At 41.1% G+C, this 27,129-nt stretch overlaps 1 protein-coding gene across 1 annotated transcript; it reads left to right on the forward strand.

The window, feature by feature from the left end:
• The first annotated feature begins 6,380 nt into the window (after positions 1–6,380).
• C2H13orf42 (chromosome 2 C13orf42 homolog) lies at positions 6,381–20,916 on the forward strand. Its single transcript, XM_075197959.1, has 3 exons — positions 6,381–6,794; positions 15,011–15,158; positions 20,426–20,916. The coding sequence occupies exons 1-3, from the start codon at positions 6,381–6,383 to the stop codon at positions 20,650–20,652; spliced, it is 789 nt and encodes a 262-aa protein (XP_075054060.1). The 3' UTR covers positions 20,653–20,916.
• The last annotated feature ends 6,213 nt before the right edge of the window (positions 20,917–27,129 follow it).

The raw sequence follows: 27,129 nt of genomic DNA on the forward strand, positions 1-27,129 counted from the left end.
AAAAACAAAAACCCAAAAAATTTTTACTGTATTGAAGCGAAAAAGAAGTGTAACTGAGCAAAAGTTAAGTGACGATAAAAAAAAAATTGCAAGCATGCCATTCTACACACGCAGTGGCAAAGAGAGAATGAGGCCTTCACCTTTGGCTATTAGTGGCAGATCCCAAAAAGTTACCCAGCCTACAATTGGTGCACAACTACTGTTACGCGTCAAAGCCGAGCTGCAAGATAACAGTGAGGCATTACAGGAGAATATTTGCTCTGATTCACAAATGACAACAATCCCTGTGGAGAGTCCATCCAACAGTGGGATGTCTAATCGTGACCATTCTGTTAGTCTACCCATAAAGAAGGGCCCTTTCAGCAGTTCTGCTGATGTGTGCCTGAACAGCCCGAGTGTAGCCGGTGATACACCAAGTGAGGATGACACTTTGTCTTTAGAAGAGGATGTGGGGGAGATTTGGGTATCCGACGATGAGGATGCGGTTGATTGTGTAAGTCCTGCAGCAGTGTGGCACCAGTGGGAGCAGTTCTGGCATGTGAGGTTCTGGCACCAATATGCACTTTCCAAACACAAGCAGGGATGACGCAGGGGGCAGACCACAACAGTTTGACATCTGGGCTGGTTTGAAGGATTTGTCAAAAAAATGTGTGACCTTGACCATAATTCCAACCAATCCTACTATTAACATGCAAAGGATGGTGGAGGGCCTATCAGGGATTAAACTGTATTTTTCATAATTTTCACTAATAATGTTTGGGTGTAATATACACCCAAAGACGAGTGCTCAATTGCTAAGAGTCATTGATGGAGAGGAAGACAAGCAGGCTTGTCTGTAGAATTTGCAGGCAAATTGTGCTGCGTTATATAGGTAACACCCAAAGAGAAGAGCTCCATTGCTCCATTGCTAATTGTAATTGCTGAAATAGAAATAATAGGGCTGACAGTCTTGGTCTAAATCTGCAGTTACATTTTATTGTACCATAGCTCATTGCGAAACTGGAGAGGTGGCAGGGTTTAGTGATAATCTTCCTCCAACAATACTAATTCATCCCAATATCCCAATATCATAGAAGTCTGTGTAGTATGATGTAATTGCTGATAATGGCCTTCCAAAGGGAATGACTAGTTGATTTTAGGGCAGAGCTGTCACGGTTTTTGGGCAATTCTTTTACAGCACAGCAAATATCAAAATGTTTAGCGGACTCATCTGCATCATCACTGGGTGTCTTGGGAAAGCAATTTCTTTTATTACAAGCAGTTGCCAGAGAAACTGAAGGAGAAGACGTCCCAACAAGATGTTGATAAGTCTGGGATCCTTGCAAAGAAAATTAAGTATTTCATCTACAATTAAAATATAGTTAGCACATTTACTTTGTTTTATTGCACACTATAATTTTATGTAGCACCTTTTCAAAATCTATTATTAAGGCAATCACTTGACTCAAGCTAACTGTGTCTGCACTTTCTTCACAGGTAACTACTTCGCTGGACTAAAGTATATTCCCCTCAAATGCTAGTCTTCTTGCAGCTGCTGTATTCTCCTACATGCTGTTGCAGAAACCACAAATTGACCCTAAATGTTTATGGACACAAACAGCATCTCCTGCATGTCATTTTTCAAAAGTTCTGTAACACCAAGTTGATAGTGTGTGCAAAACAGGAAATGTGATGGAATTCAGCCCCGCTGTAATGCTGGACCAATATTGGGGTCGTAATCAGAAATGACATATCCTCAGGAGACTCCAAGCAGGATTAGCCATCTTTCAATGACATCCCTTAGTTTTTGGAACAGTTTGTCAGCTGTATGCCTCTTAGTGAAGCTGCTGATACACAGAGTAGCCTACTTCTCAAAAATGTGATGCACCTGGGTACATGCTGCTGCTGTCCATGCTGGGGAAGGCGAAAGACCAACCCAGTGGGCTTTCACAGTCATATAATCTTTTGTTTGCCCAGTTCCGCTTGTACACATATCTGTGGTTAAGTGTACAGTGGGTAGAATACCATTTTGTCACCCAATAATGACATTTTTAGGAACTTTCCGGTACAGGAGAGAATAAGCTTTTCTAGTAAAATGGTATAGTGATGACATTTGCTAACAGGGACATAACACCTCAATTAAATGTCTTAAACCAACTGTATTCATAGTGGACATTGGACACAGATCTAACGCTAGCATAGTACCCAGGGCGTCTGTGATCCGCTTTGCGACTGGGTGACAGGTTTCATTCTTGCTTCCTCTTGCAGAGGATTGTTTACTTGCCAATTGTTGGGGGGGAAGATTGCAGGTGCTGGGATGTAGATGAGAGAAGGGAGGTAGATTATGCTGGAATGCTTGTTGTTAATTTTTTTTTAACCAAAGTTTCTGATTTTCCCAACAGTTTGCCAATAACTCGCTGAAAAATGACGAAACATGGATGAGGATCCCAGATGGTTAAGGTCCCTACCTCTACTGAGTGTGGCTTTCAAAATGTTACAAATGGATCGACAACTCTTGCCAGGATTCGTGTAAAAATAATTCCACACTTAAGAGGTGGATTTTTGGTCTTATGCCCAGGCATGACAATGGCCTTTTTGTTATCACTGGCAAGAACTGCAGCAATTTTTCTTTTCAAGTGTATGAAAATCATATTGTGACATAGGAGGTGTTCAAAATTGAATAAAAAATGACTGGAAATTAGTGTTACTGAGGTTAATAATAATGTAGCTACAAAATAATACCTAAATTATGTTATTTTAGCACCAATAAATGTAATTTTTATAACAAATTGCAAAACAAAACCAAACAAAACCAAAACCAAAACCAAAACACGCAATGGCGGTTTTGCAAAACCAAAACCAAAACCAAAACACGACGGTAATCCAGATCCAAAACCGAATCCAAAACCAAAACACGGGGGTCAGTGACCATCTCTAGTGTATATACACACACACACATATACATAATGTGTGTGTATGTGTTCCATACTATACATGCAGGTCTGGTATTTTCGTTCTGTTTATTTTTTGTTAATTGTGCGACGCTGTAGAGTTTGTGGCACCATATAAATAAAGATGATGATTATTATAAACAGACAAATATGTAAGGACTAGCGTCGCACTGGCCCACCGGTGTACCAGGGAAACTCCCAATGGGTGCCACTTCCTGAGGGTCCTCAGTTACCATAGTGAGAAGAAGCAAACAGGTAAGTAAGCCAACTCAGCGATTATAGAGATTATACAGGGGGGGGGGGTGTAGTGAGAACTGGGAATGAGAGGGTGGCAGAAAACTAGGGAGTCCAAGTCACTGTTGGTAGCATAGGGGCATGTGTGCTTTACTACATGAAAAAAAGGGGATTGTTTTGTATTGCAATGTATCCTATTGAATTCTAATACTGATTAATTATTCTGTCACAAACTAATAATAAATGCTGGATAAAGGCAATCAGAGGCGGCACAGAATGTAACTATAATACTGTTCAAAATAACAGTTTTATAGAAGCAGGTCAATTTGTTAGAGAGTGCAGCTGACTTATTGAATTGCATTCATTCTCTTTGAATATAGTGTGATGTTAGCTATATAAAGCTATATTTTGGAAAGCACAGCAAAAAAAAAATGATATTTCAGCTGCCCCCTCCCCTCCCCAACCCCCCCCAATTGTCATTAGAAGCATTTTGGGATGACAATTATTAGGGCCATATTTCACAGTTTGCCATAAATTGTGTGTCCACTTTTCAGTGATTTAACTATTTTCAAGGACGTTGCTTCTACTCACAGTTTGAACTTTAGTTGAAGTGTATTATACACCCAGACTGTGTATAGGTTGAGAGAACCGACATGGGGGTGGGTAGTGAAGAAGGTAGGTGTGCAGGGAAGGAGGGCTCTTCATGTATTATGGCTGGGGGTGCTTGGGCTATTAAATTAATGCGAGGTCTATAGTCCTTAGACAGTTTGAAATATTCATTAATTGGTGGGGTGATGGTGGGGGCTATTTAATTTAATAGGGGGTAATGCTAGTACCTATTAATTTAAGTTGTGATGGGACTATTTAATGCTGGGGTGGTTTGGGGGCTAATAATTGAATTTAATTTTTGGGCTACTTTATGGAGAAGGAGGGCTATTTATTAAATGTACTAATTATTTAAATTCTGCGCTGCTTTGGGGGGGTGACTTTATTTATTAAATGTGAATATTATTATTTAATGTCAGGCACGTTGGGGGGACATAGATCTATTTATTAAATGTGAATGCTATTAATTTAATGTTGGGGCTGTTTGCAGGTAGTCAGGCCTATTTATTAAACTTAAGTGCTATTGATTTAATGTCGGGGCTATTTTGGGGGAGGGAGGCCTATTGCACTCACTCATTGTTAGGCTTACCATATTTCAGGTACTTATCCCTTTTTCCAAACAGAGCCCCAACATTTCAGGATCTAGACACACAGCAACTGAGCTTAAGACACTGGCAGCAGCAGTGCAGGTAGGCACTGGCTACCTGCAAGAACAGGTAGGAGGGAGCAGGACAGTCTGCCAACTGTCCTGATTCTGGTGGGGCAGTCCCCATTTTGGGTGACTGTCCTGGTCAGTAAGGACTTTGTCCCCACCATAAGTACAGTTGGATGGTATGTTCTATTCTATTCACCTAGCAGTTGTGCAGACAGCATTGCCAGTTTAATTGAAGTGGATGGGAATGAGGTTGGAAGGCAGCCTCACACAGGCTAAATAATAGCCAATGATTTAGGCCATGCCAACTCTGGGAGCATGGCATGGAAACCCCCCTGTAGAAATCTTGCATTTGCCACTGCCCTGCCTCCAACTCGCCATGTGCCCCATGTGTTGGAAAGAAATAAGAATCACTGCCCCAGTCACCTTAGCGATGATTCTGGCTTTCTGCCCATGTGCCAGAAGGAGAAGAATCACTCAGGTAAGGTTACTGGGGCAGCAATTTCCTTTCCTTTCACCCATCTGGTGGCTGGCCACACCCCTTCAGACTTTGCAACGGCGCACACACTATTTAATGTGCCTCTGTCATTGCATTCCCCCGGTGGGCCCTTCATGTCCCAGTCTGACACTGGTAGAGATACTTACTCAATGTCCGCATTAAGCAAATTAGTTCTCATAAGTGCAAGATATGGATTAAATACTTATACAGTGTAGGATTTGTAGTGGACCCTTTTTTACACATAAACTGGGAAAATTGGTGAAAATAAATTAAATTAATGTGCGTATTAGACACATTTTAGTGACACATGTTCCCATACTCTATTCATGCGTTGCACTTAAACATACAATCTATAGGACTGGTAGTGTGTTATTTCACATAAGTTGTGCTGTGTTCTCCATTTTTACACATGGCATTAAAATTTTAGAACACAACGGTGGGAGCATCACCATTGTCTTTTATTAAACCTATTTTTACGCTTTTTTAAAGCATTTATTAATATATGAAAAGTACTTACAGCTAGGGGTAAATGTATGAACGTGCGGGTTCTTCAACACCCGCGTGTTCAGAGTGTTCGGCGATTAAATTTCAAGCGGCGCTGCATTGTAAAGGGAAGTTTCCCTTTACAATGCAGCGCCGCTTGAAATTTAATCGCTGAACACGCGGGTGTTGAAGAACCCGCACGTTCATACATTTACCCCCTAGTGTGAGCTAGGTTAAAAGAACTGAATAAGCTCTCCACTATAAATAAATGACAGCATCAGCCTTTGCAAGTTATTTACATATAAAATAGCAGAAGTTTATTCGGTGACTAGACACTCTTTGTAGACAACAAAATACTAAAGAAGTAGAGAAATACAATAACAAACTACTGAAACACATTGCAAGGATATGCAACTTTTTAATTTACACAACATATAAAATGATTATATATTGTTGATCGTTCTTCTAACGGAATCCTACTAACTTTCCACACTCTCCATATGATATAAATGATGGTGTCTGTAATAAATTAACTGTTGCAATGAATGTCCTGCCCAGACTCCTGTGTACAGTGTTCATTGCATCTTGTTATCTGACTCTTCCATTTTCTTAACAATAATGGGACACCAGATACCCATGTGCTTTTCTGTTACCTTGGAGAAAAACACTTGAGAACCTTTGTCAGAGACTGTATCAATGATGGGTCTTTGTGTCTGGACTGGCTAACTTTGCAGTGCACTTAAAGGATGGTGAATGAAGAAGCATTAGTAATACTTTCAATTAGGTAAAAATTCAGTACAATAATTCTTATGAAGAATTGCATTTTCTCTGCATAAGAAGTCTATGGGTATTTACAAAGGTCACAAGTGCCAGCCTCCTTCGTACTCCAAGTTAGGATGTTTGCTTACCTAGTAGACAATAGTTCATATGCAAATTGGAATTATTCAGCAAAGTTGTAGAGTGCAGAAAAAAAAACATGCTCCGAAAGATCCAGTCAGCTCTTCATCCGAATTCCTGCAGTCATGATCTTACAGAAGGTAACGCATCTTACAATGGCACACTCTCGCCAGTGCGCTTGGTCCGTAGCACCTCTATGTATGTGGTCGGAGGTGGAAAACAGACAATGTGCGAGTCATTGAAGAAATACAAAAGTACCACGAATATCGAGGGTTCAGGATGCTGCCATTACAAAGATGAAGATTCAGCATGGATGTTTGCTAAGACTCAGGATTTTCTCCAATACCTCCAGGATCTGTTAGCGCTCAGAAAAAAATATCTGGGCAGTCTCCATAACTTGAGGTGTATGACTGGAGTCTCCGAATACTCCCCAGTATCAACCAAACCTTCCAAAGCTGGAAAAATGTCATCACATGAGTCAGGTGATTGTAAGGTAAGAGAAAGCGGAGATGTCCATTGTTTAAAAACAAAATGTGAAATTCATTTATGGATTAGTTTAATACATTTTTTCAGTTTTTATATTAAACGAGAGCAATAGGTATTCAGATGTGTAAAATTAAATATAAAATATAAAAACTGTTTTGACTTACCTTGTATAGATTATAATGGTTGGTTATGTGTCTCCTCCCCTTTTTGTATATATTGTAGTGCCTTTTTAAAGTGGACCTGTTACTGATACCCATCCAAGTCAAGGCGTCCAATCAATGGGCCGAACTAGATTATACCCCAGTGACATCACTTAGACACTTACCGGACTAATATTCATTAGATCCTGGTTACGAGAGAACTGATCTCACAGTTTGGTATCTTAGTGCTTCATGTGTTATAATGCCAGAGCTCCTCTCTCTTTTAGTGCCTCCTGTCTAACTTGCCGTATATTCACTAATCCGGAGTTGACTGCAAATCAGCTAGCAGGCCAGGCTCCAGGGAGATCAAATTAAAAATGCAGCCCCATACCTTTTACCAAGACTAATGCTTATAGTCGTGTCCGGCACAAAGACTAATGTGCATAGCCATATCTGGTGCCAAGACTAATGTGCATGGCCATATCTGGTGCCAATACAAATATGTATAGCCATATCTGGTGCCAAGACTAATGTGCATGGCCATATCTGGTGCCAAGACTAATGTGCATAGCCATATCTGGTACCAATACAAATATGTATAGCCATATCGGGTGCCAAGACTAATATGTATAGCCATATCTGGTGCCAAGACTAATGTGCATGGCCATATCTGGTGCAAAGACTAATGTGCATGGAATTATCTGGTGCCAAGACTAATGTGCATGGCATTATCTGGTGCCAAGACTAATGTGCATGGCATTATCTGGTGCCAAGACTAATGTGCATGGCATTATCTGGTGCCAAGACTAATGTGCATGGCATTATCTGGTGCCAAGACTAATGTGCATGGCATTATCTGGTGCCAAGACTAATGTGCATGGCATTATCTGGTGCCAAGACTAATGTGCATGGAATTATCTGGTGCCAAGACTAATGTGCATGGCATTATCTGGTGCCAAGACTAATGTGCATGGCATTATCTGGTGCCAAGACTAATGTGCATGGCATTATCTGGTGCCAAGACTAATGTGCATGGCATTATCTGGTGGCAGGTTAAATGTGCATAGCCATATCTGGTGCCAAAACTAATGTGCATAGCCATATCTGGTGCAAAGACTAATGTGCATAGCCATATCAACAAAATATACCCTTGGGATATGCTGTCATTTCTATGCTGGCTGTCACTGGCAGGCTGAGGGTTTATTTTACCAATTTTCCCTTCAAATGCTTTCTGTAAAAGTGACCCCATCCCCTAAACATATTTCTTACACCTGGAGCTAACAGCACTTACCACCCAAGATCTGCCTTCAGAGTCTTGCCAATAGTTCCTATATTCAATAAAGAATCTATATGCTCTGCCTTCTCCTACTGAACGTCTTCCTTTTGGAGCAACCTACTTGAGTCAAAACTTATCCATGTTTCTTTTTTCTTTTTCATTACTTATATTTTGATTACTTTGTAAAAAATATTTTGTACTTTTTGTACAAAACAAAAGCAAAACAAAAACCCTTTTTCTGTGCACTCTGCACTATAGTAGGAGGGAGGCATATTGTCACATATAAAATTAATGCCCCCTGTGAGGGTGGAGGGGAGTGGAGAGAGCATTCTTGGGAACTGAGTGTTTTAAAAATGTGAGAACTTAGTTAAAGCCTGACAAGGCCCTTTGGTTCTGATGGGTCAGAGTCGGGTCTGTTCGTGTTCTGGTCCGAGGTGAATGCTCAAGTGTTGACAACTCAATGCAAGTGAGTTGTGGTGGAAAAGAGAAGATTGTAAATACGCGATGGTAAATAAAATTTATGTACCTCATTTATTTTATCCAAGTAAGATGTCCTGATGCCTATTCAGTTCATCAGAGGTAAATGCTATGCCTGTTACATCTGCATTACACCGGTTCACTGGTATCAAACCTACATGTGCAAGGACAGCTTGTTTTGCTGATTTTAACCGTTAGGATTCTGAGGTGGGAGAGTCTGAGCTACAATCAGGTGGATGATCCAGGAGTGCTACAAGGTAGACATTCGGTCTAGCACACTATCATCTTCAACATAGGAAAACATACAAATTACCTTATTGGCAGCTTCTATTGCTTATTGTGGTTTATTAACAGTCCCCTCACCGCTCTCTCCCCTGGACTCTGCACATAAACTTTCCAGTTCTCTACACCCCCCTCTTCACTGCTGGAAATGTCTATAGTGTGCAGTGCAGGCAGTCATATGTTCTAGTTGTCACTACTACTTGAGGAGTTAACAAGGGCTTCTCCCAATAACTTTGGGATGCTCCCTAACCCTAGCAAAAACCATGAACATTGGTGATAACCAGAACAAGGCAGAGGCTGACTGCAAATCACCAATATAGTTTCTGCATGTCAGGGAGGGAAAAACGTAAGATCCCAGTTTGCAAAGTAACTACACAGGTGCCCAGGATGGAACAGAGGGGATCCTTCAGAGATTACCAGAACTCCTAATTAGGGTAATCATCTGTGTGAATGTGCCCCCCCCCCCCTGTAGTACAGGGAGGGGGAACAGCAGATAAAGAAGATTTGCAAAAAAAAAAAAAAAGATTTTAAGCTGCCAGAGACACATGCAAACTGGTGCAGGTGGCACTGTCAGCTGCTGAAGCATAGGGCATAAGAGTTACTGTTGGGGCACAGAGCTGCAATGAATGCGTAACGCTAAATGGTTAAAGTAGAATTTGAAGGAGGCAGGAGCATGTCCCTCTGTGGATGGCTGAGCCCTTCCTTCTCCTTCACTGAAACCATTCACAACTTCGTGCAGGAGGTGGGGGGAAAGTATATGGCTTTTTTATGCTGTAATGGCTTGTGTGTGGGTCTAAGAGTTTAGGCCCTCTCCTACAGTATGTTACTGTAGGATATAAGATTATTATTATTATTAATTATTAATATTTATTTATAAGGCGCTACAAGGCATCCGCAGCGCCGTACAGAGACAAACAAAATCACAATACAATGGGAGACAGCACAGTACAGTAAACACAGCAACTCAGTACGCTCAATGCACAGCTAGAGAGGGCGGGGAAGGGGGAGGGAGGATCCGAAAACGACGGGGTCCAAGAAGGGGGGCGCGGAAGACAGGGAGACCCCCAGGGGGGAGGAGGGAGCGAAAGTGGACGTGGGGTGGAGGACCTTTGAGGAGGAGGGCTAAGTAGCTGGAGAGCAGAGTTAGAAGTTTTGGAAACAGGAGGAGAGATGGCCCTGCTCAGAGGAGCGTACAATCTAAGGGATTATAGGTAGGAATCCAAGATGAGCAGACTGTGGTTTCCTACTGCAGGATAATAATGGCTTAACTATTTCTGTCTTGAATCTGTAAATGTGTTGTTTGTGTGAAAATAAGGTGCACTTCTAATGAAATGTGTACAAGTGAATTAAATAATTTGAAAAAGTGCAATTAGGATAGTTAAGACCACTGTGTAGGTGAAAGTGTGAGGTGCCCCCGGGGGTAGAGGGGGATGTCCGGGCGCCCAAACGCCGCAGGGGGAGGAGGCCCCTGACTTTGTGTACAGGGCACTCGTTTTACTGTAAGGGAAAGGGAGAATACGGGAGGGACAGCTCCACAAGGTGAGTGCACCAAGGGAACAGTCCTCGCCGTGGCTATACTCACGTACACGACTCTCCGACGATGCCCCATTGACTCCTGCCGCTACCTTGTCTTCCGATCAGCACCTGCAAGACAAGAAAGACAACACAACAACAGCCCTTCCCCAACACCTCTGTTACTTACCCAATCCCGAGGGAACGCTATGGACCTCACCACACCGTACCTACCTCCGACTGACCACTCTCGCGTCCTGAGACGCTCTGCCCTCACAGGCCTACCCCCTGTGGCCCGAGCCCCGGCCGTTAAGCCCGCCTTTCCCTGGGGCTCAGGACTTAGGTGCCCTTCCGGACGGATGGAGGGGTTCTAAACACCACTCCAGGACTCTACTTCATACCTATGTAGGAACCAAGTGTTCCCTACTCTATGTCAGGACCTAGCATCCCGCTAGATCTGGGCCGAATGCCCACTGCCAACTACAAGGGCCTACTGCCCGCTCACCGTCAGGTACCTCATGTCCCTCTACCAGCAAGGACCCGGAGTCCTTGCTAAGCTACAGGGCAGCCGCCCTGCTATGCTCACGGAAGCCTATCGCTTCCCTAACCAGAGGTCTATGCCTCTCTGCACTAGAGGGCCTTGCGCCCTTCTACCGTCCAGAGCCTTGCACTCTGCTACAGCTCAGGGCCTTGCGCCCTGCGGGGGAGCCGAGCTCCTACCTATTCAGGCCTACAGCCAGAAGCTACTTGAGGGCCTTGTGCCCTGTGGGGGTGGAGCCGCGCTCCTACCTGAGGGCCTCCTGCCCTGTAACAACTAGGGCCTCGTGCCCTCTAAAGACCAGGGCCTTGTGCCCTTCTAACTAACTAGGGCCCGGTGCCCTCCTAACAACTAGGGGCCTTGTGCCCTTTAAAGACTAGGGCCTTGCGCCCATAGCTCGCGGAGGCGGCGGCGCTAGTAGTTTGGATGGCCGGAGGCGAGCCAGGATTATCTCGCCGATCCGGCCTCTGATTGGCCAGCTGCGAGAGGTGAGCCTTGATTGGCTCGCCTGTCCACTGCCGCCGGGACCTGTAAAAGAAGATAGAGGATACTAACAGAGGGAGCAAAGGTCTGGTGAGTCTATTCCCTCTGCTATGTTCACCCTCTTCCCGGGCCGACGGACGGGGCACTTCTCCACAAAAGCAAAATAATTATAGTCCAACTCTCTCAAGCACACAATATATAAATCACTATGGGCCAGCATATACATAAATAGGAGAATTTTGTGCACAGTATAGCTATATTGGGATAAGCTCAGCTGTCAATGTTAAGACATCTCCTGTAGATGAGTACCTAGTCTGTAACCTTTAAAAGGGCCGCACATTGCTCTTTTATCTCAGTAATTAGTTAAAACAATCCATGTAATCAAAGAAACACAAATCTACAATAACTTTTCAGCTGGCTTTTTAATGTAAGATAAACGTGTTACAAGCTAATCTAACCATCAATGTGACTTCTGGGTGACCAGATTTTCTACCAGCTGCTGAATGTTAGGTGTAAGGCTGAAACACACGCAACGCAATTCTGCTGAGAGGGTTCCATCTGTCAACCTGCTGAGCTTGTTTTTTATGTGTCATGATAGAGAATGGTGACACGCTAAATGGAGCCTGCCTACAAATGTCTTGTCTTGCTTTAATAAAGTAAGCAGGGATCGCAGAGCTCTTTCTATGGAGCAAGGAGGAAGACCATGAGGTGCAGACTGCACGTCCCTCCACCTGTGCTCTCAAGCGTGCTTCTGATGCATTGTACGGAGGAGGGCATGTGATGCAGAAGTCAAGAGCCCATAGTACCAAGTCAGCAAATTATGGATCTAATGCAAGCAATGAAATCAAATGTCTAATTGGGAGCAATGTTACTGCACTTTTGCGCCTCGTTAGCAAAAAATCCTGTATGACAGGTGAGTATGCTAATTGCAGCAGTGGTGTATTCACAGCCTATGTTTACAACGTAAAATCTCTGAGAGAAAAGAAGGGAGGTGGGATCAGACAAACAACCTCACCATGGCAATTGCTCTCTTAACTGACTCCGCCACAGCTCCAGTAACATATTGAAATACTAAATATAATTGGCCTCTTTATGTTTGCTTGCATATACAACAATAACACCAATATCCAAATATATTGTTGTTCGAATAGGCCGATTTAAAGATTGGCAATACTCGGGGCAAACCTTGTGCCCATGGCAGTCCTGTGAAACAAACCATAAGGTGCTGGTCAGAATTAAGATAATATTTCACTGCTTTAATACCATCTAGATGTGGGATTGTAGTGTATAGAGAGTCTTGTAAGAAAATCATAAACATCCTCCCATTTGATGGAAAATCAAATTCAAAAAGTGAGTGGTGTTCTTAGTGTGTGAACATAGGGACACAACGTGAGTCTGATTAAAGGAATCAACAAAAATTGATGCATCAGAAATGATATTTAGATATTTGATATCCCATGCTGCCCAGCTTGAGGTCTTCGTACTGCTGTCTCGCCCAAATGTGCATCGGATCATAAATTTTGGGAGCTATGTCTGGTACACTGCTGCTCCACAAAGCAGTACATAGGTGAAAAGGTACCACACATCTGCCACTGGCTAGACACTACCCCTCCAGGTGTGTGACCATGTCCCACTATGATGGGGTTTTCTCTTCTTCCACCATCTGTCCTGATTCAAGGACCAGCAAAGCTGGGAGGTATGATGTTCCAATAAAGTTAGAAGCTAGCTGAATATGAAGAAATAGCTAGAAAGGCAATACAAATAATATTTATTTTATTGGTTTACAAGTGTGAATTAACACAGTAGTGGATGAGTTTTATTGTCAGTTTAGCAACTTAGTTAATATACTATTATTATTAGCAAAATTACAGATAACATTTCCTTAGGCTACCATGTACACAGTATAAAGTTACAAAGTTATAAAGCATTTAGCTATATTGATTTTAATAACTCTATGTTAATTAAGTTGCTATAAATTAGTTTAGAAAATCAGTTTGAAATATGACACAGTGCTTGAGATTTGGGACTTGAGCTCCTGGTGTCAGTGTTAATGATATTTCTGACACTCTTAAAATATGTGCTCTATGTTCTTGCATGTTAAACACCGGTGTGAGGTTGAGTGGCTGCAATATCAGTAGCCAAGCAAAACATGATATAACTGTGACTTGAAACCCCATACCTTGTAAGCTTCTTATTTAAGCTAATGTTGACGCTAACTGTTTCGTCCAACTCTACATTAGGCTCTCCAATAATAAGAAAAACTAAAAGCAAAGAAGAATCTAGATTGTATGACCAAAACATGGGAATGGAGGGATGAGTCAATACAAATGTTGAAAATTGAAGAATAAATAAATGTTTCTGGTAATTACGCATGAATGTAGAAATATTACATATCAGCCGTCACTGTTTAGTGCCAAATAAGAGTTTTAGATGCTCCAGGGCAGATTTTGTGGTCTAAGGAAGTACTCACAGTCACTTCATTGTCTGCCCATCATTGCTGTGCTTTCCATTTACATGGTGAACACAGCATAAACAAAAAATGTAATGGGGATCATTGATCATACCACCTCGAGTGTATAGAAAAGGGATGAACATTCTCTTTTCCTCACGTTGTGCTTGTGGTTCAAAGTTGTCATCAAGTTACAGATTGGCCTTTTCCATATCCACTTGTCACACAACCATATACAGCCAGCTGAGTGTGTCTAGCAAGTCTTTCTGGGACCTGAAATAATGCAAGTTACCTTATGCTGTTGCTGTTTAAGATGAGTTTTTAGTTAGTTGAACATGTCTGGGTGGACAAAGTGTTTTGATAGCTGAGAGAAAACTGAAAACATGTGAGTAGTAGACCAAGACAAACATACACAGCAGGTGAACAGTACAAGACTCTATGAGGCCTATAATAATAGCCTTTGGTTAAACTACACTAGGTATGAGTGTAATTAAAAGAAACTTGTGTTGAGTTAATTAAGGAATAAGCAATTTTTGAGGATGAGATTTGTGACAATATTGAAAACTTTAGCTAACCTTTATTAAAGTTACTTTAAAATGAAACTTTATGTATTGGTCAATGCAGTCCTGTCTAAATGTGTAAGACGGGATGTGAGTATAAGTGGGATAATGCACACCATACTGTTCCTATACCCATAAACCATAGCTGATTGCTTCTACACCTGTCATTGAATCCAAGTAGACTGAATATCTATAATATATTTTGGAGCGCAATATTCTTTGTAATACACGAGATTTCATAATGAACACTGAAGTGATGATATCAGAAGTCACTGGTAATAATGTTGACGTAAGATCTCTCAGTTGATATAGCTATTATTGACAGGATTTTATACTTATATATTTGTATCACTTGAGCATCTTATAATGCAGATGGATGGAACCACTGTAATATGGAATATTCTCAAATATTTTTGTCCCATGTGGAACTCATGCAATGTGCACAGAAATAAAGGACAAGCTTCCAGGTAGCTGTATATATGACAATGTTTGTTTGTTTTATTCAGGTTTCAAAGGATAATGTGAGACAGCATCCCAAGTGCGAGATCTTAGATGCAATAGCTTATTTTGATTCAGTTATTGCAGAACTGGACACAGAAAAGAGAATAAGGACGACTACAAGTGATTTCAAGCATGCAGATGTTGACTTTGATGGTTTGTTCTTTTAACTATTTACTACAGAGTAAAAAAATATATACACTTATGAAATATTTATAGTGTGCCTTAAAAAATACATCCAAACTAATATCTTAATTTTAACTAAGCTTTACTTACCTTTTCTAGCATTATTCCGATCTGCTTGAACCCCCGGTCCCTCCACCATAACCTTCTCATTCATGTGAATGGAAAGTTCACTGGGCCATAAGATACCTGTCAGTTGCCTTCTTAGCAGCGCCCACAGTTGTTTCTTATCATCAGTCATGAGCATGTGTTGTTGTGTGTGTACAGTCACGGCCAAATGTTTTGAGAATGACAGAAATATTGGTTTTCACAAAGTTTGCTGCTTCAGTGTTATAAGACCTTTTTGACAGATGTTGCTATGGTATACTGAAGTAAAATTACAAGCATTTCATAAGTGTCAAAGGTTTTTATTGATAATTACATTAAGTTTATGCAAAGAGTCAATATTTGCAGTGTTGACCCTTCTTTCTGAAGACCTCTGCAATTCGCCCTGGCATGCTGTCAATCAACTTCTGGGCCACATACTGACTGATGGCCGTACATTCTTGCCTAATCAATGCTTGGAGTTTGTCAGAATTTGTGGGTTTTTGTTTGTCCACCCGCCTCTTGAGGATTGACCACAAGTTTTCAATGGTATTAAGGTCTGGGGAGGTTCCTTGCCATGGACCCAAAATGTCTATGTTTTGATACCAAAGCCACTTAGTTATCACTTTTGCCTTATGGGAAGGTGCTTCATCATGCTGGAAAAGGCATTGTTCATCACCAAACTGTTCTTGGATGGTTGGGAGAAGTTGCTCTTGGAGGATGTTTTGGTACCATTCTTTATTCATGGCTGTGTTCTTAGGCATAATTGTGAGTGAGCCCACTCCATTGGGTGAGAAGCAACCCCACACATGAATGGTCTCAGGATGCTTTACTGTTGGCATAACACAGGACTGATGGTAGCACTCACCTTTCCCTCTCCGTACAAGCGTTTTTCCAGATGTCCCCAAAAATCTGAAAGGGGATTCATCAGAAAAAATTACCCCAGTCCTCAGCAGTCCAATTCCTGTACCTTTTGCAGAATATCAGTCTGTTTCTGATGTTTTTCCTGGAGAGAAATGGCTTCTGTGCTGGCCTTGACACCAGGCCTTCCTCCAAAAGTCTTCACCTCACCTCACTGTGCATGCAGATGTACTCACACCTTCCTGCTGCCATTCCTGAGCAAGTTCTGCACTGGTGGTGCCCCAATCCCGCAGCTAGATCAACTTTAGGAGATGGTCCTGGCGCTTGCTGAACGTTCTTGGGTGCCCTAAAGCCTTCTTCACAACTATTGAACCTCTCTCCTTGAAGTTCTTGATGATTCGATAAATGGTTGATTTAGGCGCAATCTTACTAACAACAATATCCTTGCTTCTATAGCCCTTTTTGTTCAAAGTAATGACTGCACGTGTTTCCTTGCAGGTAACTATGGTTAACAGAGGAAGAACAATGATGTCAAGCACCACCCTCGCTTTAAAGCTTCCAGTCTGTTATTCTAACTCAAACAGCATGACAGAGTGATCTCCAGCCTTGTCCTCGTCAACACTTTCACCTGTGTTAACAAGAGAATCACTGACCTGATGTCAGCTGGTGCTTTTGTGGCAGAGCTGAAATGCAGTGTAAATGTTGTTTTGGGATAATGTTCATTGTCATGACTTTGAAATTAATTGCAATTCATCTGATCACTTTTCATGACATTCTGGAGTATATGCAAATTGCCATCATAAAAACTGGCAGCAAACTTTGTGAAGCATAATATTTGTGTCATTCTCAAAACTTTTGGCCATGACTGTATGTGCCTTAAAGTAACAGCGACTATATAAGGCCAGGCCTGACATCACTTAGATGTCTGTGTATATATATATATATATATATATTATTATTATTATTATTATTAATTTTTATTTATAGGGCGCCACTAGGTGTCCGTAGCGCCGTACAGGGACAAGCAAAATTACAATACGAGGTGAGACAGCACAGTACAGAAAACAATAAGCACAGTAACTCAGTGAGCTCAAGGCACAGCTAAAGGGCCGGGGGAGGGGAGATGGGAAGGTCCGCCAACGACGGATTTCAAGAGGGAGGGCACGGATGACAGGGAGACCCCCAGATGGGAGAGGAGGGAGCGAGAGGGGACGGGGGGGAAGAGGAGGAGGGCTAGGTAGCTGGAGAGCAGAGTTAAAAGTGGTGAAGACAGGAGGAGAGATGGCCCTGCTCAAAGGAGCATACAATCTAAGGGGTGGGGTAGACACACAGAGAGACACGGGGGAGAGAAGGAGGAACGGAGGATAAGGGAAGGGGAAAGAGGGGAAGAGTGACCGTGTGAGGGATATAGTGACCGTGTGAGGGGATTCGGTACCATATAAATGGCACAGCAAGCAGCAGCCATGGAGTTTCACAAGTCCATTAATTTCGGTGTAACTGACCTCAGCCAGTTTTATTAGCACAATTAAATGAACAAAAATAAATAAAAAGCTTTGTCTGTTCGACACACACTACACATTTCATGTAGTCCCTCTTTCAAGGGTGAAGGACCTTATGTCCCACACAGAAATCAAACACATATTATTGCTCACCTCAGCAGAGTCTCTCAGGAGGCAACTAACCTCCCCAGGTCTGAGAGACTGATTGCGGCAAAACTGCAGCCTTTTACAGACACCACTCAGGTGCTGCTCCTAGTTAGTCTGCTGTGATCCTGCAGACCAGAAGACTCGGACTGGGCCTTTTTCATGGAGCACACCCTGCTGTCTCCATACAAAACACCAGGGACCCTTAACAGCTTTTCCTGTAGCCGAACTCACTCTTTTGGATGCTGCTTCGTTATTCACATATGATTGCAAACCCGGATTTATAGGTTCAAATAAGAGCAAAACAAAACAGCTTTCTCAAGAAACACCACAGTATATTGTTGTTTTCAGAAATGAAGGCTATTCAGATTGCCAAGAAACTGAAGATTTCATACAAGGGTGTCCACAATGATCATGAGAGAAAAGTCCTATCTGGATCTAACCAGGATAGAAAAAGAAGCGGAAGGCCCAGAAGCACAACTGCACAAGAGGATAAGTACATCAGTGTCTGCAGTTTGAGAAGCAGACACCTTACAGGTCCTGAGTTGGATGCTTCCTGAAATAGTACACGTCAAATACCATTGTCATTTGCAACAATAAAAAGATGACTCTGGGATGCTGGCCTTTTAGGCAGAGTTGCAAAGACAAAGCCATATTTGAAACTGACAAATAGGAAACAAAGTTGTCAATGGACACAGGGGCGCACGGAGCATTTTTAAGGGGGGGAGAGAGAGAGCTGCCGCGCATGCGCCCACGCAGCAGCTCTGTTTAGGCAGCACTGTAGACAATACAGCACCGCCGCGGATGCTTCTTTGACAGCGCCGCGGCTGCTGTATAGTACAGTGCCGCTATATAAGGCACTTTTTTAGCGGAGGGGAGGGGTTTCTGGTGACCCAGAAACCACCCCTGCGTGCACCACTGGGACAGAAAGAACACAGACATTGGACGGTGGATGACAGGAAAAAAGAGTGTGGAACTGTTTGGCTGGAAGAGAAGAACATATGTGAGACATAGAGCAAATGCAAGGATGCTGGAGGAATGCTTGATGCCCTCTGTCTAGCACAGCGGAAGAAATGCACTGGCATGGGACTGTTCTGGTGCTGGAAAGGCGGGAGATTTATTAGTGCAAGGAATAATGACCCAGAAAGGTCACCACTCTATTTCATACTTACCAACTTTCTGTTGGTCAAATCCGGGAGCCTGCGGAGGAGGTGGGCGTAACGGGGGGCGGGCCAAACACTGCGATTCACCGGGAATCGCGGCGTTTGGGACTTAATTCTGCCCACTTCACTAGGAAGTGGGCAGAATTATCCAGATGCGGGAGATTGCCACACTCGCCCGGGAGCCCGGGAGACTCTAGCAAAATGCGGGAGTATCCCGGACATTCCGGGAGAGTTGGCAAGTATGCTCTATTTTACATCGTCATGCCATCCCCTGTGGTCAGCACATGATTGGTGGAAATTTCAGCATTCAGCAGGAGAACGATCCTAAGCATACCTACTAAGCTATGTAAATACTATATGAGGAACAGGAAGCCGAAGTACTTTCTTTGATGGACTGGCCAGCACAATCACCAGATCTCAGTACTATTGAGCTCCTTGTGGGATATACTGTAAGAAAAATGCCCTACAAGCCAGTCACGCCTCTAGGAAGAGCTACAGAAGTCACGGGTACAAATTTTCCCTAAATATCTTCAAAAACTAACAGCTAGAATGCCAAATATCAGCAATGCTGGAAAAGCTGGGAATGTAAAGTTTGATGAATAGAAGGTATATGAAATTAAAATAATACATTTTTAGATTGACAATGTATTGACTATAATTTAAGCACAATTTAATGGTACCTTCGCAAAAATAAAATTATAATTTTTTTTCAAAAACCAAGAGATTTCTTAGTGGTTCTTAACTTTTACATGCTAGTATAAATGGTTACAAACATGGGCACAAGTGGGACACAAGTTGTCACTTTGCATATGGTCACAATTGAGGCTTTTTTCATGAGCGCAAAATGCGATTACGCCTGCAATTTGGGGCGCAATCGCGGCCAGCTCTGCATCAGTGCCTCTGTGCCTCAGTGATATCCCTGGTTTATAGTAAATTTATAGGATGCTTTCTCATGAACTTTAGATCAGCATATAAAGTAGCTGCATCACTATGTAGGGTGCACTTTAATAAATGAAATGGAGCCTTATAAAAGATACTATAATGACAAACTTACTTATTTAACAAACTTAATACAGTTGTATTGTGAATATGTTCCTGCTGTAGATATTCCATTTAGAAAAGTTATTTCTTTATAGAATGTCCAAAACAATGTGGGAGTTGCTGTATCAGAGCCGTCTCTGCTGAGGCCACTAATGCTGCATTTCCCAGTTATAAATATGGAACAGAGAACGTGTTCTCTGCATTATAAGCTTCATGCTTTACTTACATAAATATTATTAGGGTATTTTCACCCTTAAATAAAGTGATTAATATAGACTGCATCTTTACTTTAACAAAATAATTTTTTTATAAACTGTTATAGTACAAAGTGATAAATAAGAATTATTATTAGTAGTAATAATAATAATGATCTGAGATCTGGAGATCAGTGATTCTCTATGTTTAATGGATCTGGCTCTACTATAGTTCTCTTTTTCTGTTTCCTCAGTGGCCACCAGTAGCAGAGATCACACGTTACATTCAAACTGGATTCTGCGAGCTGCTCGGAGAAACACAGAGGAGGACTTAAAAGCGTCCTTTTACAGCCAGTCCTGGAGAAGCAGCACTGGGAGCACAAGCATCAAGAGGATAGAACGATATCCAATCTATTTGCCGAAAGCTGTAGAAGGAGCATTTAACACATTGAAATTTAAACCTCCGCCCAAAATAAAATAGCTGAAGCATCCCTGTTGTGCTGCTAGTAGCCTGACATACAAATATATGAGGCAGAAGGATTTGCTGATCTCTGGTCTTGCTCTCTTTAGTGTTTGACCACAGGTGCAAATAAGTGGGAATGAGCGGATCAGAGAATATGGGATCAAAATAAAATCCAATTTTGGAGCTTTTGCCAGTTTTCAAATAAGAGACGCTCATCTGCATTCAGAGACATGGCAGATGAAGATCAGACAGTGCCGAGCGTCTATGTATTATAGAGTCCTACCGCAGTGAGCCTTAATATTATTGTCACTAAATCCCTTTTCTACAAAGACAATTCCTAGATGGATTTTTACTATTCATGGCAGTTAAAGATAATAATACAATAAGATTGCACCTAATAAATGAATTAACCCCTTTCTCTGACTGACTATAAATATTTAAGTATACCATATTTCAATGTGCCACTCAAATATATAGATAGTAAACACATGTTTGGTATATATATCCATATATCTATCAGAATGAGAAGGAAATATAGATATGAGCTGAAACCTGAAGCAGGGATAAGCCAATAAAGGAACAATGGATGAAATAACATAATATTTGACATATAGTTAATGGATTGTTTGCAATATTCTTGGTCTTCCAGAAGTATCATATCATGAAATAATTATTCAATAAAAATACTTTTTTTTTTAATTGCAAACATTGTTTTCTATGTGTATTTATACAGTTATATGGTAAGGTGGTACATGTCAATAGCTACTAGTACAGGTTTCTGAAGTATGTTGCATTATATTGTAGTAATTAAATTAACATATATATTTTTTTAATCACTTGCAAAAATGCAAAAATACGTAGTTTCTGACCTCATTTTGAAAAGCAAGTATTCCCACTATTAGATATTAATCTGTACCAAATTTGTATATTGCTCTTATATCGATAAAATAAATAGGTTTAGAATTGAACACCATTCATTTCCTGAAATATGACATGTTTAAAATCCCACTTAGGAGACGATCATCCATAATTTACATTGCTTTGTAGTTGAGCAGTGTACAGAACCTTAAACTTCATAAATCTAAAAGATTAATTTGCAGAAGTCACCTGGATAACACATCAACTCTACAGACTGGTGGACTGAAGAAATGGAGTGCGGCCAGTTAGATTATGAAGATGTATGCCGTCATGTTCTTGTTTTTACTTTTTATTTGATCCTTAATGGCGATACCATAGGGATCAAATAGTGTAGTTGCAGACCACTGCATACACAAAGCGATAGAGTCATCGTTCCAATGCATTGTTAGATGGGAAGATTTGAAATCTGGGGTTCTATTGTTCTCAACCATATATGATAGTCAGTGGAGCCTCACACTGGCAGCAACTGGATGTCTATATATATATATATATATATATATATATATATATAGACACATGTTTGGCCACCTTAAGTTACCTGTATTTAGTGAAAATATTACTGCATTAAAAGGGAGCTATCAAAGAATTGAAAAAATAATAGATACATTATAATAAATTACAGCACTAATTTGTTTTTCAATGTGGTTATTATTTAATATCTCAAATGGTAAAAAAAAATATAAATCACACTTTGACTTAAAACTCCTATATCTGCGCTGCGGAATCAGTGGCGCTATATAAATAAAGGATGATGATGATATACCTGCATACATACAGCCACTAACAACAGCAAAGTCAGGATTCAAAAGGCAGCTACGCTGTGAGGGTGGGGTGCTTTTTTTTTACATTTATGATATTAAATAATTTTAAAAAATGACATATACTGTGCAACACAGTTATAATGCTACAGCAACATATTGTATATGTTTGGAAGTGGTTATAATATGGTACATTAATAGATCTGGACCAATCAGCAATTGTGCTAAACATCATCATAATCATCAACATTAGTGCCAGAAAATTCCATAGCGCTTTACAATTGGGAACAAACACAGTAATAAACAATCTAAATAAATAGACAAAGAGGTGAGAAGATATTGATCACTTATTCTGTTTGTTAAATTAAGTTTGATACAATCGAGGTTGCAAAATCAATATATTTTTTACTGACAAATTTCTAAAAGATTACTGGTCCCCACAACTTTGACTGACATTAACTATGTAATAGGAAACGGCAGAATTTGAAATAAGGGACCCAAACCACATGATGACTTTTTTTTTACTGACAGTTTTATGTCCATGTTTCCTATATGAAAATATATGTACAATACATGTAGGTATTTTAAGTTTGATTATATTATCTGAATTTATCATTTTATATTAAAACTTCAACATTTTCAATGTATGTCTGATATAAAATTGTTTTGTACTAAACGTATAAATAAAACAAATTTAAAATCACAAGAAAAAGTGATGTCAGGATCTCTAAGTTTTACTTTCCATGAAGCAAACTGTGCATTTGTGATTACGTATAACAGCCAGCAGATGTCAGGGTAACCATACAACTAACGGAAATGATTTATGTTCTGCTAGATAATATCATCATCATCACCAGTTATTTATATAGCAGCGCTGTACAGGGAAATCACTCACACCGGTCCCCATTGGAGCTTACAGTCTAAATCCCCTAACACACACACACACACACACACACACACACACACACACACACACACAAAGACTAGAGCCAATTTGATAGCAGCCAATTAACCCACCAGTATGTTTTTGGAGTGTGGGAGAAAACTGGAGCACCCGGAGGAAACCCACGCAAACACGGGGAGAACATACAAACTCCACACAGATAATATGATTATCTTTCTAAAGAACCTATATTCTACACAAAGCCGGCATACAATATTATTTTACATATATCATTAAAGGATAGAGTTGATTTGTCATAAGAACAAACATTTTCTTCAGTCTGTTTTATAATAATATTTTAAACTGTATTTGATTTTATACTGATTTATGATATTGTAGGGCTAATATATTTTATTCTGTTTTAAAGTTACAGCAAAACAACTATCTCACAAAACAGGGGCATCGCCAGAGCCTCTCGTTGGACTGTATATAAGGGTACATGTTTTGCTAAAATTTGCGTTAGAGTCAACATTTTGTAAGGAGACATACAAAAATACTGACAATTATTATCCAGTTACTAATTACTTGCTGGGTGGTTTACCAAAGACCCGTGTGGAAGCGCTATGCAAAGTGGTGCTTGTTTGGTTCTCACCTGGGCAGTCAAGTTGCAGCATGTCCTCCGTGGAATTTAAAATATTCATAAGGTTTCCATGATCATGTAAAATGGACAATTTTAAAGTGCATACAAGGAAACAAATCAAGGGAGGGAAAATGATGTGCAAGAAAAGTGGCAAGGGAAATACTACATTTTATATACGAGATCAGGTAATTTTGTAAGTATGTAAGCTTTGTATGTGTATTAGTGTCTTATAGGATATATGACAAATAGGATTTAATAGCAAGTTCAGAAATGTAAATACAATATGAAGGATATTCCTATCTCCAAAAGCTTAGATAGGAGAAGACATACATTGACATTTAATAAAGGAACAATAAACACTTTAGGATTTGCAACAGCACAGTGATTTATCAGGTAGAATTTCACTTTCTTTATTAATAGCCTAAAAACTAGTAAAAGGCTTAACGGCTGATATCCTGACCTCCCTTACCCTCTTACTCTTATTTAACTATGACCTTAAATGATGACACCAAACCTGAGTGTGGCAAAATTAAAATAGTTTATTTAAATATGGTGGTGGAGAAAAAGAGCAGTCAGTACGACATCCGTCAGGCAAAACCAGAATGTCCCAGTATTAACCATGGGACCTCATCCACTGGGGACAATCAACGAACACTAGGTTCAAGTGGAGGACAACCAATCACATTCCCGGTGCACATAACTACCTTAGCGGGACCCTGTGTCTCGGGCTCTACAACCCGCAACTCTTCTGGGCTAAGCAGAAAGCAACCACATTCCGACCCACTGGGGCTATACATGTACCGAGACTATAGCTGATTCAGTCGTAGAGAGGCAGGTTTAGCAAGTCCACTACCGCAATTTGCGCCCCAACCACTGGCCGTCGACTGCATCGTGTTTTCCGGCAACTCTCCATCCAGTATCTCCACCAGCAGTTCCAGCATACCATAGCTGTGCACTATCACGGTAAGCAGCCATCACATCATATTTGCCATGAAGTACCGCCAACCAGGGAGGGTGGGTGGTCAACGTCTAGACTCCAAAGACTGTTTTACTCTCCGCCCATCCAACTTATAGACCCTGTCTACCCCTCCCCTATGACATCAGATAAGTGTACTCTATAGGTAACTATTAACCCCAGAGAATAAATTCAGTTTAAAGATACAGCCTCAGCTTTAAAATTGCCTTCGAGCTTATTTCAGCCCTCAATTCTTATTACCTTCATTCCAGAGCCTGCAGGGGAAGGAGAGACCATGTGGTGCAGAATACTCCCTCCATGTCCTCTGATGACTTGTATTGTGTGACATACACGACTCCTGACGTTCAGTCTTATTCTCTACTTTAGGACAAAGAGCTGGGTTCCATAGGGAAGGCTCATCAGGTCGCTTATTGCCCAACTCTGGTTTAAAGTGTAAGAGAGGACGATACAGTGGGACTGAAAGGTGAGGGTGTAACCCTCTCTGTAACTAGCTGTGCATGGATATGTTTCATTGTTTTATAAATAGCAAATATAACATGTCCTAATTATGTATTGTCCATACAACGCCCGGTTAGTGAGTTGTAAATAAGGAGGTACAGCCATGAAATTCCCCACAGGAACAGGTTTTGCTGTGCACAGTTCTGATGACTGTGGTGGAACCCACCAAAACATTAATGTTAAATCCACAGTAAAGTGCAATAAACTTATTTTTCAGTGTGCAAAGCCCTATTCACATTGTGTGTATTGTGAATATTATAGTCTTTCTTTGTCTTCACACCTGATTTTTTTTTCTTGAATAAACAATTTTTATTGGATTTTACAAAAGGGAATGCAAGACATTATAGAAAATAAGAATCCAGACATACACAACATAACAGATCACCTGGAAAAGTTTTCTTAAAAAAATACACTAAAATGTTAGGTTCTAAGCAATACAAATAAAGTTATGCATGGTCAATGCTACATTGGGGAAGGAAAAAGAAGGGAAGAGAAGAAGGACAGAGAGATAGAGGACAGAGAAGGGGGATAGAGGGGGAAGTCACTGTTCACTACAGAATGTAATGGTAAAGGGGTAAACTACGTGAAGGCGAATTTTGTCCCAATCACACCTGGGGGTAAATGTCTCAAGGTGCGATTTTGCAAATACAGTGATTTTTTCAGGAGAGTTGAAACTCGCAGATGTATGAAGCTAGAGTTGTGTTTTTGTCAAAATCGCTATTTCCAAAATCGATAGAGATCAAAGTACCGGCTGTTTTCCACTCTGACTATACAAGTCTCAAATGTTTGAAGCTGCGATTAAGCAAACTCTCCTGAATTTGCTTTAAAAATCGCTACATATAACACGCTGCATCCTAGCAGCATTTTAGTAACACATCACTGTTATACTGTCAGACTATACAGCCGGAGGTCCTGATGTCTAAGAATAGATAAAAGTTTTTAAAAAAATGCATGGGGTCCCCCCCGCCCGACCACTATTAACCCTAGTGCTGCCAGCCTAATGCTGCTTACATGAAAATTGGGGGAAAAATTGCGTGGGGTCCCCCCGATTTTCACTTAACCAGCACTAAGCAAACCAGCCGGGGTTGGAGGCACTATCGCGGAGGGACACATGGTAGGGTTCCCCCTGCCATAATGACAAACCAACCCCAGGCTGTTCAGACTGGGCTGGATTCCCTAGGTAGTGGGGTCCGCCAACAAAAATGAACGCCCCCCCCCCTCTAGGGACACCCAGCCCAGTGCTGAAAACACTTCCTACACCCCTCGGCGGTGGGTGCAGGGTAATAACAGCAAAAGTAATGTAAAAATTAAACAGACACCAATTTGTTTTGTGGAACTAAAGTCCCAGCCTGCCCGCGCAGTGTGGGCATGCAGATACTTGTATAACTACAAGCACCAGCATACCCATGGTAGCCAGGGCATGTTGGCACTTGGAGAGCCACAAGTGCCAACATGTTCTGACACCCAGCGCTGACTGAGACTTGTAGTTCCACAAAAAATGTTTAAAAAACCACCACACCCTGTTTACAACCACACAATTTTAATAAAAATAATAAAACCCCAATAAAAACAATACACACCCTCATTAATACCACATATATTTATTAAAATAAGAAAATCCCAAAATACTCACCAAAATAAATTCTTCTTCTTTCGTCAGCAGCTTTTAGTCCAAAAGTATTTGTAATTCCAAAGTCCCTGCTTGAAATGTCCCAAATATATTTGTAATTCCAATGTCCTGCCTGTAAATGTCTTCTGTTCTTCTTAGGCAAAAAGCCCCCCTAGTTGCTTGCAGTCTTCAGCCAGAAGGGCCCCATATTTG

This window comes from Mixophyes fleayi, chromosome 2 (genome assembly GCF_038048845.1).
Source record: "Mixophyes fleayi isolate aMixFle1 chromosome 2, aMixFle1.hap1, whole genome shotgun sequence".
In the NCBI taxonomy this organism is placed as follows: domain Eukaryota; kingdom Metazoa; phylum Chordata; class Amphibia; order Anura; family Limnodynastidae; genus Mixophyes; species Mixophyes fleayi.